This window comes from Onychomys torridus, chromosome 8 (assembly GCF_903995425.1).
Source record: "Onychomys torridus chromosome 8, mOncTor1.1, whole genome shotgun sequence".
In the NCBI taxonomy this organism is placed as follows: domain Eukaryota; kingdom Metazoa; phylum Chordata; class Mammalia; order Rodentia; family Cricetidae; genus Onychomys; species Onychomys torridus.
Genome location: NC_050450.1, coordinates 82,808,433 through 82,824,516, shown reverse-complemented (window position 1 = coordinate 82,824,516; position 16,084 = coordinate 82,808,433). Strand labels below are relative to the sequence as shown.

General features: G+C 50.5%; 2 protein-coding genes across 4 annotated transcripts in view; both read left to right on the top strand.

The window, feature by feature from the left end:
- The window catches only part of Acsf2 (acyl-CoA synthetase family member 2), a 35,579-nt gene extending 34,523 nt beyond the window's left edge, over window positions 1–1,056 (top strand). Inside the window, exons 16-17 of one of the 2 annotated variants that reach the window (XM_036195711.1) lie at window positions 169–226; window positions 574–1,056. In XM_036195711.1, coding sequence (XP_036051604.1) covers window positions 169–219 — 51 coding nt within the window. In that variant the 3' untranslated portion in view covers window positions 220–226; window positions 574–1,056. Of the gene's footprint in view, window positions 1–168 lie in introns of both variants that reach the window. The other variant, XM_036195710.1, reaches the window with a different exon arrangement.
- A 5,326-nt stretch (window positions 1,057–6,382) lies between these two features.
- Rsad1 (radical S-adenosyl methionine domain containing 1) lies at window positions 6,383–13,670 on the top strand. Of its 2 annotated transcripts, XR_004945728.1 has the most exons (10): window positions 6,383–6,645; window positions 7,025–7,158; window positions 7,253–7,457; window positions 9,351–9,716; window positions 9,909–9,972; window positions 10,388–10,535; window positions 10,733–10,787; window positions 11,462–11,565; window positions 11,781–11,994; window positions 13,074–13,670. XR_004945728.1 is itself a non-coding variant. In XM_036198209.1 (9 exons), the coding sequence occupies exons 1-9, from the start codon at window positions 6,511–6,513 to the stop codon at window positions 11,896–11,898; spliced, it is 1,329 nt and encodes a 442-aa protein (XP_036054102.1). In that variant the 5' UTR covers window positions 6,383–6,510; the 3' UTR covers window positions 11,899–12,455. The 2 variants fall into 2 exon arrangements, 1 of the variants encoding a protein (XP_036054102.1); XM_036198209.1 differs by lacking the exon at window positions 13,074–13,670 and having other exon boundaries at window positions 11,781–12,455.
- The last annotated feature ends 2,414 nt before the right edge of the window (window positions 13,671–16,084 follow it).

Sequence of the window (16,084 nt, the reverse complement as noted above, 5' to 3'; positions counted from 1 at the left end):
CTCCGTAATGAGCTGGCGAGGCTGGCAGAGGAGGGTCCAAAGTCACTTTGGGGCTTTCTTGGGTTTCGTTCTTGCCTCCCTCCCCCACTGTTATTTCCCCGGCAAACTGAGGATGGTTGGTTACCATGGTACCAGAGCAGCAGACTTTCACTTTCGTCTTTCTTCTAGATCCAGAAATTCAGACTCCGAGAGCAGATGGAACAACATCTAAAACTGTGAAGCAAAAGAGGGCCCTCCCAGAGCCCCTCAGCCCTCCACACAAAGGAGGGTCCTCCCAGAACCCCTCAGCCCTCCACACAAAGGAGGGTCCTCCCAGAGCCCCTCAGCCCTCCCACACAAAGGAGGGTCCTCCCAGAGCCCCTCAGCCCTCCACACAAAGGAGGGTCCTCCCAGAGCCCCTCAGCCCTCCCACACAAAGGAGGGTCCTCCCAGAGCCCCTCAGCCCTCCCACATAAAGGCGGGCCCTCCCAGAGCCCCTCAGCCCTCCCACACAAAGGAGGGTCCTCCCAGAGCCCCTCAGCCCTCCACACAAAGGAGGGCCCTCCCAGAGCCCCTCAGCCCTCCCACATAAAGGAGGGCCCTCCCAGAGCCCCTCAGCCCTCCACACAAAGGAGGGTCCTCCCAGAGCCCCTCAGCCCTCCACACAAAGGAGGGCCCTCCCAGAGCCCCTCAGCCCTCCCACATAAAGGAGGGCCCTCCCAGAGCCCCTCAGCCCTCCCACACAAAGGAGGGTCCTCCCAGAGCCCCTCAGCCCTCCACACAAAAGAGGGTCCTCCCAGAGCCCCTCAGCCCTCCCACACAAAGGAGGGTCCTCCCAGAGCCCCTCAGACCTCCCACACAAAGGAGGGTCCTTCCAGAGCCCCTCAGACCTCCCACACAAAGGAGGGTCCTCCCAGAGCCCCTCAGCCCTCCCACACAAAGGAGGGTCCTCCCAGAGCCCCTCAGCCCTCCCACACAAAGGAGGATCCTCCCAGCCCTCTCAGGCTCTCCTGAGCCCTCCTCATGCCCCTTGTCATCTTTAGTACTTGGCATAAAGAGTTCCCTGTTTGGCCAGTGTCTGGTTGGTATGCTCTCTGCAGCTCCTGCGGGGTGGAGAAGGGAAGAGAGGAAGGGAGCCAGCTCCTTCAGATTAGCCCTCCAGGCCCTTTGCTGTACATTACCTACTTAATCTAAGCCTTACCCTGTCCCCTTGAAATTCCATGTGTGTTGGTTTGAGACAGGATCTCCCTGTGTAGATTGTGCTGGTATTCACTATGTAGACCAGGCTGGTTCTGAACTCACAGAGATCTCATTGCTTTCTGCCACTGGAGTGCTGGGATCAAAGTCATGTGCCATCATGCCTGCCTCCATTTTTGTCTTTTTTTTTAAGCTTTACTCATTTAAACATTTTTCAAATTGTTGCTATAGATTAGTCCAGAAATAAATATTGCTGTGTTTTTCCCCCAGCTAGATAAGGACTTTGCTAGATAAGGACTTTGCTGCTGACTTACACTCCAAGCCCAATAATTATTCTTTTTTTTTTTTTTTTTTGAAATAACAGATTTGAGGGCTGGAGAGATGGCTCAGTGGTTAAGAGGACTTGCTTCTCTTGCAGAGGATTTGAGTATGATTCTCAGCATCCGCATTGGGCAGCTCACAGCCACCGTAACTCCAGCTCCCTAGAATTGCATGCCCTCTTCTGGCCTCTGAGGGCATGTCCCCCCCACCCCCCCAACACACACACACCACATGATATATACTTACACAGACACATGCAAATAAATAAAAATAAATCTGTAAAATAACAGCTTTATTGAGCAATAACTCACATCCTATCCAGCTCACCCACTTCAAAGCATATTTTCCTCCAGCATTTGTGTATCTGACTATAAGTATATCCATCACCAAAGCCAACTTTAAACATTGCCATTACCTCCTAAGGACACTTGGTAGGGGTTGGAGAGATGAATCAGTGCTAAGAGTACTGGTTTGTTTCCCAGCACCCACATGGCAGCTCACAACCATCCATCATTCCAGTTCCAGGAGATCCAGAGCCCTCTTCTTACCTCTGTGGGCTACCTGGTGTCCACACAATGTACAGACACATACAAGCAAAAACACTTGTATACATTACATTGATTCATTTATTTTTATTTTATGTATATGAATGTTTTCCTTGCACATATGTTAATATACTTCATGCATGCCTGGTGTTCTGGGGGTCAGAAGAAGGTGTTGACTCTCCTGGAACAGGAGTTACAAATGATGTGACCCTCCATGAGGATGCTGGGAATTGAATCCAGGTCCTCTGCAAGAGCAACAGGTGCTCTGAACCACTGAACCATCTCTCCTGTTTCAAATATATTAAAAACAAAAACAAAAATCTCCGTGGTCCTACTGGGTATGGAGGTATATGTTTGTAATGCCACTACTTTGAAGGCAGAAGCAAGATGATTGCTGTAAGTTCAAGGCTAACCTGGGCTTCATAATAACAAGTCCAAAACCAGAAAGGAAGAAAAGAAGGAAAACTTTATATTTATCATTCTTTATCTTTCTCAACCAATCCACTTTTTATTTTATTATATAATTTTTGATTGATGAACCCGGGATTTCTCTAATGAACAGATTCTGCCTCAAAAAACAAAAGAAAAAAGAAAAGCAATAAGAAAAAATCAGAATAGTTTAGAACATGGAACAAGATGGGGGGGGGGGGTGAAGGTCAGTGGCCTGCCAGTGAGTAGCTAATCTTCATGGCCCTTGGCAGGTCACTTGTCCAAAAAGAATGGTGGCATTGGCATGATCTTCGGGTAGAGTGTCTCTCCTCTGGCCCAAAGGCCAGCCACTGGATACTTGGATAGGCCAAAAGCAAGAGTCAAGGGTTTCAGCGAAGGCAAACTTCAGGCCCCGGGAAAGTAATGTAGACAGCAGTGACCACAATTCAAAGTGTGTCATCCACCGCAAAGTTATTGGGAAACAAATGACTTGGTTGTGTGACTTTGTTCCTCTGTCGTGGGGATGGGATCCAGAGCCTCAAGCATGCTTAGGCGACATCGCTTAGCTACATCTTCAGTCTAGTTGACGTTTTGCTTGTTCCAGGTAGGGTCTCGTGTAGTAAGCTAGTCTCAATCTCCATGTGGAGCTCAGGACGGCTGCTTAAACTCTGGATCCTCCTGTCTCCACTTCCCAAGTGCTTCAGTGACAAGTATGTGCCGCTATACAGAGCCCACAATGATCTACTATTATTTTTTATTGATGCTTAAATATTTGTTTAATGAGTGTAGGGTGTAGATGGCACAGCACACATGTAGAGGTCAGAGGTCCACCTTCTGGAGCCCATTCTGTCCACTGAACTCAAGGTGTTAGACTTGCATCATTGGGTGACAAGCATTTTTGCCCTCTGAGCTCTTGCTGGCCCATGGTTATTGATTTTAATGTTGAGTAAATTCAGGCAACTAAATCCAAGTGGAGCCCGATTGGAATTTATTTGGTTGTTTCCCTCAACTCCAGTCCCCACTTGAAAGAGACAGAAATAACCTTGTCTACAGCCCCGAGCTCCTGTGCATGGGGCTGCCCCTTCTGCAGCCCTGAGCTCCCTGCACGGCCACCCCAGCATCAGCACCTCCTTGCTTTTGAAGAGCTGAGTGTTCTGTTTAAGTTCCTCTTAAGGACCAGGCACCGTTCCAGATGCCCTCACATGCATCTTCTCTTGAAAGCTTCCCAGCAGCTCCATTAAGTTAGCATCAGTCCATGTCACAGAGGTGACCCTGAAACACAGGGAGATCCACTTTCTTGCCAAGGACATGAAGTCACCTGGTGGGTTAAGAAAATCTCCCCAGCACAACTTCGATTCTCCTTGACTTGCAGTTTGTTTCTTTCCATCCCTCCTTCTCTCTCTCTCTCCCTTTTTGTGAGACAGAAACACAGGCTGACCTTTAACTCTTGGCAATCCTCCTGTCTCAACCTCCCAGGTGCTGAAATTATGGTTGTCTGTCCCTATTCCTGGCATATATTGTGTTCTTCTGTTGTTGAAACAGACACCAAGGTTATCTAGAGATCTCTGTGAGTTTGAGGCCAGCCTGGTCTACATAGTAAGTTCTGGGCCAGCCAGGGCTACATAGTGAGACCCTGCCTTAGAAAAACAACAACAACGAAACCCCCAAAACAATGACAAAGATGAAACTTGGATATGGAAAAGCAGGATTTATGAACATATATGTTTTGTCTTAGAGTCACACAGTTGATGAGATCACTAACTTTGGCTAAAGGAAGGTTAATAATCTTAGTGTCTACCCATCTGTGGTTTGCATCCCTTTCCGATTTCAAAAACCGCATAAAAGGACCAATGGGAAGAGGGATCAGTGGGTAAAAGACACTTGTCACCAAACCTGATGCTTTGAGTTTGGTCTCTGGGACCCACAGAGTAGAGGCAGGGGACTGACTCCTTTAGTTTGTCCTCGGATCCTTACATAAGCCCTGTGGTGTGGGTATCCATACACATGCACACACAAAGAAGTGAAAAGGAAGCACAACAGGCCCACAAGTAGAGTTAATAGCAGATGACAGCTGAGAGGTTGTGAACCACCATAGCTCAAGCCGGCTTCCTCCTCCCAATACTGTCCCGAGCCTTTAGTTTCACCGAGAGAAGATGTGAATTGTCTAGGCCCACCTGGCTGAAGCAGGTTCATTTTGCACTGGTTATCAACTTGCCTGGACCCTCTCCCCAGGACACTCAGTCATGTGACATGAAGCATGTGCATTACTTAGAGGCAGCAAGAGAGAAAAGGCTGGACTCACTGAAGCTGGTACCCTTGGCTCAGGAGAGCTGCATGCTATGGACGGAGTCTCATCTGTGTGTGCCTTGCTCTTGCTGCAGCCAAAGGATAGGAAAACGACCCTCCCTGAGCTGTGTGCTCTAGGCCACATACCATTGGACACTGAAAGATAGTCTGTGTCTAGAGGGGATAAGGACAGAGAGCTTGGCCTGTTGTGTCCTGGTCCTCCTGGGTGTTATATGTCTAGAACTTTACCTTCCTGAGAATCTAGAAAAGGGGGTGAGGACTGCCTTGCAATGGGTGACTCCAAAGCCCATGATCCTTCCATCCTGGGGACAGCCCCTCCAAGTCTGTCCTGTGTGTCCTGCCTCTCCTGCACACACCATCTGCACACACCATCTCCGCCACCTCTTCCATCAGATGCCAGGATTGGCCTGACTCAGGCCACAGCCCACTCTCTTGGTCAAGCCAATACCCTGTGGAATTCTTTCTTTTTCTCTTTTTTGCCTTTCCCTCCCTCTCTTTCTTTAAAAAAAATATTTTTATTTCATGTGTATGGGCATTTTGCCTGCATATGTCTGTGCATCACATGCATGAAGTGCTGGAGGAAGTCTGGAACTGGAATTACAGATGGTTAGCCACAGTATGGGTGCTGGGTCCCCTGGAAGTACACCTAACTGCTGCGCCATCTCTCCAGCCCCCTTCCTCTTCTTGAAACATCATCTCATGTAGCCCAGCCGGGGCTCAAGCTCCCTAGGTAGCCAAAGATGATCTTGAACTCCTGATTCTCCTCCTACACCCAAATTTTAGGATTATAGGACTGTGCTGCCACACGTGGCTTTCCTTCCTTCCTTCCTTCCTTCCTTCCTTCCTTCCTTCCTTCCTTTCTTTCTTTCTTTTTTAAGATTTATTTATTTATTTATTTATTTATTATGTATACAGTGAGTGTTCAGCCTGCATGCCAGAAGAGGGCACCACATCTCATTACAGATGGTTGTGAGCCACCATGTGGTTGCTGGGAATTGAACTCAGGTCCTCTGAGCCATCTCTCCAGCCCTCCTTTTTTTAAACAACGTTTTTTTTTTTTTTAAACCTAATTAAAAAGAATGTGATTGAATATTTTGCCTACATGTGTGTCTGTGTACTCTGCATGCATGCTATAATTATTTATTTGATTATTATTGTGTGTGCTGTGTGCACACATGAGTTTGGTAGGAGGCACCTGTGGAGGTCAAAGGGCTACTCTGTGGAGCAAGGCCCTCTCCTGTCACATATCTGTGTGTTCCAGGGACCACTCAGGTTAGCAGAGCAGCTGTCAGTCATTTCCTTGCTGAGCCGGACTCACTCTCTTTTTGTTTCTTTGAGACAGGCTCTGAGCACGGGGTCGGGGCACACAGGTACCTAAAAGCAGGTCATAGTCTAACTGACGGAAGAGACATAGCCAAGTCAATCGTCAATTCAGTGCCATATGTCTCCTGGCGTTCAGATCGGAGCCAGGTACACAACGTTATTAGCAACTGACGGAAAGAACTTACATGGGTCATGACTCGGCTGTGAGTACGGCAGTGTCCGGCAGGTGGCGCCGCAGACCCGAGGCCCAGGGCTCTCTAGCCGCGCCGGGAGAGGCAATACGAGGTCACGCACAGCCCCTCTGACTTCCGCTGGGGCGCCCCACGCGGCTCAGCTCAGCTCAGGGCACACCCTTGCTGGGCGCGCTGTCGAGGTCTCGGATCCCTGCCTTCTGCCGCCCTTGAACGGAATGGTTCCCTCCCGGGTCCAGACCGGGAGATGGGCGGCAGCAGTCAGGGCGGCCCAGAGGCGCCCTCGTGTGGACAGCCCGGGACGGCCTCGGAGTCCTGAGTCCGCGAGCACGCGCGCGGCCCTTTACGTGCACGTGAGTGGGGCGGGGGGTCGGGGGAGCGGTGGCCGTGGCTGGCGCTTGTCCCGCTGCTGTTAGTCCACCTGCATGCACTCTTTCCGTGCTCCAACACCACATCTGGCCTAGTATCTGTCCCCCACGTCCTACCCTACCGGAAAGTCTTGTGCCAAACAAAAGACCTCTAGTGTGGTGCTCACCAGCTGGGTGACCCTTTGGAATCTGTTTCGTCATTCTGGGGCGGGCGTAGTAATCTCAGCGCCACCTGCCTAAGGGCGCAGAGCGGCTTAGTTGTCGCAGCTACCGCTGACCAACCACAGAAAGGGGATGGGAATGCGTGAGACAAACCCTGGAAGAGTCCCGCTGCAGCTTGCATACGCACCCCCTTGCCCCCCAGTGGCCCTATTGCGAGAAGCGCTGCAGCTACTGCAACTTCAATAAGTACATCCCCCGCGGCGTGGAGGAGGGAGCCTTGCGGAACTGCCTGGTGACCGAGGCGCGGACGCTGCTGCGGCTCAGCGGGGTGCAAAGGTCGGTGTTCAGGCACCGAAGACAAGGTCTTGGGAGAGAGGACAACGTCCCTTGGGGCTTGCCCAGTCTTGATGGCTCCATCCTCTTCCTGCAGGGTGGAGTCTGTGTTCTTTGGTGGGGGAACCCCGAGTCTGGCCAGTCCTCACACGGTGGCTGCTGTCCTGGAGGCCGTGGCACAGGAAGCCCATTTGCCTGCAGATTCAGAAGTCACATTGGAGGCTAACCCCACTTCAGCCCCAGGTTCCAGGCTGGCAGCTTTTGGAGCAGCAGGAGTCAACAGGTTGTCCATTGGTCTGCAGGTGACCCATCTCACCCACCCCATCCCAGTGCACTCAGACCCTAAGGTGGCATTCAGTTATTGGGAAAACATTTCTGGGTACCAGGTCTAGTACACAGCAGACTGTGTAGTAACACTCTTTTTATTTATTTTATTTTATTTTTCTGTTTTGTCTGTTGCTGTACTGGTCTATACACTTCCTGAGGCAGGCTTTGGTATCATCATCACCGTTGTTTTGAGACACGTACCCTGTAGCTCAGGCTAGCCTCTAATTTGATATGTAGCCAAGGATGACCTTAAGCTCCTGATTCGTCTGCCTCCATCTTCTTAGTATTGGGATTACAGACGTGTGCAACCATGCCCACTTTGTGTGGAGCTGGGGATCGAACCCAGGGTATGCTAGGCAAGCGCTCTGTAAACTGAGCTATAGCTCCAGCCCTTATTAATATTATTATTACTTTGAGACCAGAACTCACACTATAGCTCAGATTGGCCTCATACTCACAGCAATCTCCCTGCCTCAGCCATTGGGATTACAGGCACATGGCCTGGCTAGTTTACCCTTTTGTAATCCAGGTTCTTAACATAGTACCTGCCACAGAGTGGGTGCTGCCTGAGTGTGGATGGGAAGGTGGCTCAGTGGTTGAAATGCTTACTGTGCAAGTGTGGGCCAAAATTTGGATCCCCCCACACCCACACAAATGCTGGGTGGGTATGGCTGCTTGCCTGTAATACGGCACTTGGAGACACAGACAACGCTTAATGCTGGCTAGCCAGACTTAAATGGTTAAGTCTTTACCATGTCAGCTAACGGTGGTTTTGACTCAGTGACGCACGCACGCACGCGCGCACGCACACACGCACACCTGCCCCACCTTCACACATGTGATTGGAGATGGAGGCAGGCCGGCAGCCATATCGTGGTATGGTAAATACTGCCTCTAGAGGGAATCTGTAAAGAATGCTAGAGTACAGCCTGAGGGACACCAGCCTGATGAAATCCCGGAAGCCTTCCTGGAGGAAATGATGTGTGAGTGAGACAGAGCAGGTGTTTACCTGGCAAGGGGGTGTGGGAGGAAAGGACACAGGATGTGGAAGAACTTTGCATGTTTTGGGGGAAGCTGTGTCATCCCCTGTGATGGGAGAGACTGGAGACAAGGCTGCCAAACAGGACCGAAAGCCTTCAGCTCTTGTGGGAGTTTGGGGTTTCTCCTATCAGGGAGCCTCTGAAGGTGTGAGTCAGGAGAAATCTCTACTTGATGTTGACCCCTGATGTTTTTGTGTCCAGTATCTCCATTTACCACAGGGTAGACCACCTAGGGTTGGGGGTCATAACTTGATGGGGCATACATCGTATCTGGACATTCTCTGTCAAAATGCTTCTTTATCTCTCTCTCTCTCCCTTTCTCCCTCTCCCTCTCTCTAAAGAGAAGGTTTTCTAGCCCTCTTTGGCCTTAAACTTGTTATGTAGCTGAGGCTAGCTTTGAACTCTTGATCCTCCTGCCTTTACTGCTCCACATATTGGGATTACAGATGTGCACCACCACACCTGGCTTCTAATTATGAGGAAATAGCGGATAAATCTAAATTAAGAGACCCTTGGGTCTGGGTGTGGTGGTATACAATTGTCATCATACATATGCAGGAGGCTAAGGCAGGAGGATTACCCTGAGTTCAAAACCAGCCTGAGCCCTTTAGGGAGACCCTGTCTCAAAAGGAAACAAAAACACATAACAAGAGAGAGAGTTCTAGGGATTAAATTTAGCACCTTTCATCGAGGAGTAGCTCTGGGTACTGCCTGGACCACCTCTATGTTCTCGTTCCCTTCTGTGTGTTGTGTGCCCCTCACATCTGCGCCCCAAATAAGGCTGAGCGTTGCTGCCTCCCTCATTTACACCCGACCCTCTCCCCACAGTCCCTGGATGACACGGAGCTGCAGCTGCTGGGCCGGACTCACTCAGCCAGCGACGCTTTGCAGACTCTGGCGGAAGCCAGGCGCCTTTTCCCTGGCAGGGTGTCCGTGGATTTGATGCTGGGGCTGCCGGCACAGAAGGTGGAGCCGTGGCTTCAACAGCTTCAGAAACTGCTGCACCACTGTGATGACCACCTCTCCCTCTACCAGCTGACCCTGGAACGCGGCACCTCACTCTTTGCTCAGGTGCAGCAGGGCACCCTCCCAGCGCCTGACCCCGACCTGGCTGCTGAGATGTACCAGGAGGGCAGGACCGTCCTTCGAGACGCTGGCTTCCGCCAGTATGAGGTCTCCAACTTTGCCCGGAACGTGAGTGCTGGGCCTATGGCTGGAGAATTAGTGGGCTGAGATGTGACCGGGGACTAAGGCCTTCTGAGGAGAGGGGCCCCGTTGGGTGCTCTCAGACCTGAGGTGGTGGGATATTCTAATCAGATGCCGCTGGCCTGAATAGAAGCCAGTGGGTTCCGCCTTCTGTGCTGACAATTCCCTCCTTCCCCACAGGGGGCGCTCAGTACCCACAACCGGACTTACTGGCAGTGTGGTCAGTACCTTGGCATTGGGCCTGGTGAGTCGATTGTGAACAACCGAAAGCATGATTCAGGGGAGGAACATTCTGGTTGTGTGAACCTGGACTGCCCCTTTAACCGGTCAGAGCCTGTATTTCCTCATGCAAAGTACACACAACCTCTCTGTAGAACCGTGGAATGGGGATCTTCAGGCCTTTGCAGCCTCCCGCCATGGTTCTGAGTGTAGTGTAGATCAGAAGCCCCTGGGGGCTTGTCGCAACCCAGAATGCTGGCTGCGCCCTCCCTCTGGGACTTGTCATGGGCACTGCTGGAGCAGCAGGGCCTGAGGATTTACATCTATAGTGGTTTCTTCAGGGACCACCCTTTGGAAAGACCCTGATTTAAATCCAGTAATTCACCATGTTAACTTCTATTAATGTGTGTGTGGGGGGGGTTGTTTATTGATATTATCAGGAGCCCATGGACGATTCATGCCCCAGGGAGCTGGAGGCCACACCCGGGAAGCACGGATCCAGACCCTGGAGCCAGACAACTGGATGAAAGAGGTGATGCTTTTTGGTCACGGCACCCGGAAGCGCGTCCCCTTGGGCAAGCTAGAGCTGTGAGTACCTGAGTACAGCTCTTCACCTAGAGTCTCCTGTACCCCAGAAGCCCCTCCGTGTTTTTACATCTTTATTGCCTGCTTTGTTCACTCACTCTGACCATACCATGCGAGTTCCGAGCATCCCATCCCATCCCAGCACTGGGTTTAAAGAATGTGAGGTCTCTTCTCTAAGAGCCCATGTGATTTTCTTTCAGGCTGGAGGAGGTTTTGGCTATGGGGCTGCGCACTGATGTGGGGGTCACTCATCAGGTAAGGGACTGGGGTTTTTTCGATATATCAGCTCCTCCTAAGAGTCAGAGAATCAGTCACTTCCCAAACTCTACTCCCTCCATCCTTCTGGGTTGACCACTGGAGGTTGGACCTGGCCAGCTGAAGCCTGATAGGCAGAAGCAGTCGGCAGTGGAGTATAATGGTTAGGACCATAGACTAGGGCTACAGAGTCCTGGTTCTGTTTTGGTTTCGGTTTTTCAAGACAGGGTTTCTCTATGTAGCTCTGGCTGTCCTGGAACTCACAGAGATTCACTTGCCCCTGTCTCCCAAGTGCTGGGATTAAAAGCATGTGCTACCAAGCCTGTCCCCCATATACTCTTAAGTACCCTGAAACTTCAGATGGGAAGTGTAGTAGGTAATGACTGGTCAGATTCAGAGTTACTGTGAATGAAGTTGGGGCTGTGAAGCCCTGTCCATCTGAGCGGACAACAGGAGAGCGTAGAAGAGATTTGTCCTCTCTAGAAGCTGGGTGTGGGTCTCCACACACAGAAAGAATGAAGGTGCCTGCTTTCCCTCTGGCCCATTGACCTGTCCTGCCTGGTGTTCATGAGCGCCATTGCTCAGACACCGTACTGGCCTTTCCCTGACCCCTTTCTGGATCCGGCCACATGGCCCTCAGCCAGCGCATTGCCATGACTCCTCTTGTCTCCTAGCACTGGCAGCGGTTTGAGCCCCCACTGACCCTGTGGGACCTGTTTGGAGCCAGCAGGGAGCTGAAGGAGCTGCTAGCACAGCGCCTGATGCTGCTAGACCACAGGTGTGTTGGTGCAGAGGCCCCTAGGGGTCCCGGGGAGCATGCATGGGAGGGCTGCCATAATGCATGTGCCTCAACTAAATGTGCCCCCTCCTCTTCAAAGTGACAGAAACAAAGACCGGTAGAGAAGGGTCTGTGGAGTCCCAGGGGTGCATGGGCAGGAGTGGCATCTTAAAGTGGTAAAGGAAGAGTCATACCCTGGCCTCTCGGTTTCCCAGGGGTCTCCGGTGTTCCTGGGACGGCCTAGCTGTTCTGGACTCGCTGTTGCTGATACTCCTGCCTCAACTCCAAGAGGCCTGGCGGCACAGGACTCCCTCATCTGTGTCAGGAGGATGACCAGCTGTTCCTCATCATAGGGCTTCATCGTAGGGCAGCACCAGTTGGACTTGGAAGGCTGAGCCAGCATGGTGGGCATCTCTCCTGTGCCCGCAGGTGCCTGCCTCTCTGCTTTAAGTCATATTGCTGGGCTCTGATATCCCCATGGGGATGGCTACAGTGAATTGGGAGAAGGACATCTCTGGTCCAGGAACTGGTATACACACGCATTCCAGGAGTTACAGATCAGCATGTGTTCTCTGACTGGGATGTCCTCACCACACACTGGCTTTTGGACACCAAAAACAAGCACTATTTGGAAGTCCCTCTGCAGGGAACCATCAGAGAAGCCCCCCTCATTCTGGAGTAAAGCCCTGAGTTAGCTTTTATGATTCAACAGAACTAAATCCCCTCCAGGTATCTTAAACAAGAAAAAACAGGAATGGGATATTTACAGAACCATTTGAGAGGCTGGAGAGATGTCTCAGTGGTAGGAACACTGTGTCTAGAGTTACTATCTGTAACTTGCATTCCAGGGGATCTGGAACCTTCTTCTGACCTTTGCAGGTACCAGGCACATAATGTAGTATAAGGACATTGATGCAGGCAAAACACTCATATGCATACAATAAAAATAAATAAATCTCTTTTTAAAAGAGATTTTCAGTCAAGGCCATTTGTTGTGCAGAATGTATTCTATACTCTGGGTATGTCTGATTGTTTCCAAAGGGTTGGATTTGAGTTCAACTTAAAAAAAAATACTACTTTATCTATCTATCTATCTATCTATCTATCTATCTATCTATCTACCTACCTACCTACCTACCTACCTACCTATTTAAGGGTTTCTCTGTATAGTCCTGGCTGTCCTGGAACTGACCAGGCTGGTCAGAAATACCCCTGCCTCTGCCCTCTGAGTGCTGGGATTAAAGGCATGTACCACCACCCCACCACCTGGCTTTTGAGTTTTTAAAAGGTATTTGTATATGTGTATGTGTGTGCCACATGTGTGAGGGTGCCCATAGGAGCCAGAAGAGCACATTGGGTCCTCCTGAGCCTGAGTTACAGACGAGTGAGAACGTCTTCCCTGGGCGCCACACTCTGATCCAGTGGAGGAGCAGCAGGCACCATCAACGACGGAGCCATTTCTCCAGTCCATAGTTTTCACTTAAAAAAATGGTTTTTATGTACCCCAGAATGCAAACTCACTGCTAGCTGAAGAGAATGCTCCACTCCGATCCTCTGCGTCCACCTCCCGAGTGCTGCCATTGCAGGCATGCGCCACCATACCTGTTTGTCGGAGATGCTGGACTTCACGTTGCAAGGCAGACGCTACCAACTACCTTTTCAGCCCTCTCAGGTTCAGTGTTTTTTTAAATTAGATTTCTCTATTTTACTCTGTGTATATAAGTATTTTGTGGTCATGCCTGAATGTGCAGCATGCGCATGCCTGTTGGCTCCCCTGAAACTGGGGTTATGGGTGGTTGTAAAACCATGATGTAGGTGCAGGAAACTGAACCTGGGTCCTCTGCCAGAGCAGCAAATGCTCTTAACTGTTGACCCATCTCTCCAGCACCCCAGGTTAAATATTACACAGCTGCATCTTTGCTTTGAAATTAAGGAGCTCATCATCTGTAGTGTGATCCCTTGAGACCAAGGTGTGTGGGGGGGGTGGTGGTGGTGAGGGTCCCATCCCTGATAATCATTTGACCAGTGATTTTGGCACTTACTGATTCTTTGCCAAGCCATTTATTAATTTATTTATTCTTTTTCCCCCCAAGACAGGGTTTCTCTGTGTAGCTGGGGCTGTCTTAGAACTCACTCTGTAGACCAGGCTGGCCTTGAACTCACAGAGATCCACCTGCCTCTACTTCCCAAGTGCTGGGATCAAAGGTGTGTACCATCACTGCTGGGCTCTTTTTTTTTTTTTTTTCCTTAACCCTTATTTATTTATGCATATGAGTGCTCTATTTGCATGTATGCTGCCTGACAGAAGAGGGTATCAGATCCCATCATAGATGGTTGTGAGCCACCACGTGGGTGCTGGGAATTGAACTCAGGACCTCTGGAAGAGTGGCCAGGGCTCTTAACTGCTGAGCCATCTCTCCAGTCCAGCCAAATCATTTAAGTTGAAGATTGCAAAGCATTGTTTTCTGACTCTGTTATTCCTTCCAAATTCAATAATTGCCATTTCCCCACAAAAAAGAACATCCCTTTGTTTTTGCTGCAGTGCCAGAAATCCGGGCTATGGCCTTGCTCAAGCCAGACAACTGTTCACTGCTGAGTCTCTCTCTCTCTCTCTCTCTCTCTCTCTCTCTCTCTCTCTCTCTCTCTCCCCCCCCCCCCCCCCCCCCGTTTTGTTTTGTTTTGTTTTTGTTTTTCAAGACAGGGTTTCTCTCTGTGTAGCTTTGGAGCCTGTCCTGGAACTCACTCTGTAGACCAGGCTGGCCTCGAACTCATAGAGATCCACCTGCCTCTGCCTCCCGAGTGCTGGGATAAAGGTGTGAGCCACCACCGCCCGGCACTAATACTTCTTTTAATAAATCTCTTATCCCAAAAGACAAACCCAAGTGTCCACTTTCACTATTCATCTGGAAATTGTATGCTGTGGTGTGTGTGTGTGTGTGTGTGTGTGTGTGTGTGTGTGTGTGTGTGTGGTTTGTTTCATTATACTGGGGCTGGAACTCAGGCCCTCCTGATGTTAAGCAGTCCTCCATCACTGAGCTACATCCTCAGCCTAAGGTTCTGTAACTGATTCCTTATCATGGCAAAGGGTACCAGGGTGCCAGAAGTGATTTAGAAACCCTGCAGGTGGAAGCATCCTCTAGTGGATGATGAAGGATGGCATCCCCCACCTCTCAGGAGTGAGCACGTGTGTTTCCCGTGTGCTGGTGGGTGTGGATGCCCGTCCTTCTTTGACCCTGTGGTAACCGTTACTCCCTCTGCTTTATTCATGAACTGTCCATCTAGCACCAATGGTGTGCCAGGCACTGTACTGGGCATGAACAGAGGAATAAGACCTGCCTGTGCTCTTAGGGAGCTTGATGCCATGTTGACAGATGTTCAGAGAGATAAAGCCTGGGGCTGTTGGTTAAGGTGTTACAGACAGCTATGGGAGCCTAAGGGTGTTTGCTTTTGAGGGTCTGAGAGGGAGAAAGGAAGGAAGTTTTGTTTTTCTTACCAATTCTTGTACCCCTAGAGCTCTGGACAGTCTAGGCTCAGAGCAGCTGCTGGGTGGCCTGTGCTGCTCACGGGTCCCTGCCTCAGCCTTCCCCTGATCTTGATATTCAAGAAGCTAGCATAACGCTGGGGGAGGTGTTCCATCAGATAAAGTGGGGCCACTCGGGTTTCTCCTTGCTGCCAGGGCTTGTGCCACCTGAGATGGCTGGGTCCTCCCTGCTAAGGCCCCTCAGGGAGCCTGTGTAGGAGCTGGATGGGAGCCAGGACCAGATCAGGGTGGCCCCAATCACCTTTCCATGACTCAGCCTTGTCCCACCCTTTCCAGATGAATCAGAACCTCCTGGAGGGGGGACCCAGGAATCTAGCTGTTGAATGCTTCCTCAAGGCTCCAAACACAGGCCGAGTGGGGAAAGCCCTGAAGACTGTCTTCTGCTACCTTCCATCCTGAGGTGGGAACAAGAGGATGGTTATGTCCCGATACAGGAGAGTGGGAGTGGAGCCTCCATGGCTTGTCCATGGAGTGGATAATCTTCCCCTTGGGGACTTCGGTTGCTGTCTTCTCAGAACTGTTGTGGGTTTAGACAGGGTCTCGTGTAATCTGGCCTTGAGCTCTGTGTAGCTGAAAGTAACCACTAATTGCTGATTCTGCCGCCTCCCCAATGCTAGGATTTACAGACGTGTCCCACCATGCCTGGCTCTTCTCCTACATTTACATCATTTCTAGGTTCCTTGTAATACCTAATGCAGTATAAACCTATGTAAATAGGGCTGTCAAGATGGCTCAGTGGCTAAAGGCACTTCAAACCTCACAATCCTAGTTTGGTCCCCAGGACCTACATGGTACGAAAGAGCTGCCTCCTGTAAGTTGTTCTCTAACCTCCACAAGAGTGCAATGGTGTGCACAGACACCCCCCCAAAATAAATGTAATTTCTAAAAAGTTGGGGGGGGTGTTGCTGGGGTGATAGCTAATCGGTTGAGAGCAGTTGGTGCTTTTGCAGAGGACTTGGGTTCAGTTCCCAGCACTTA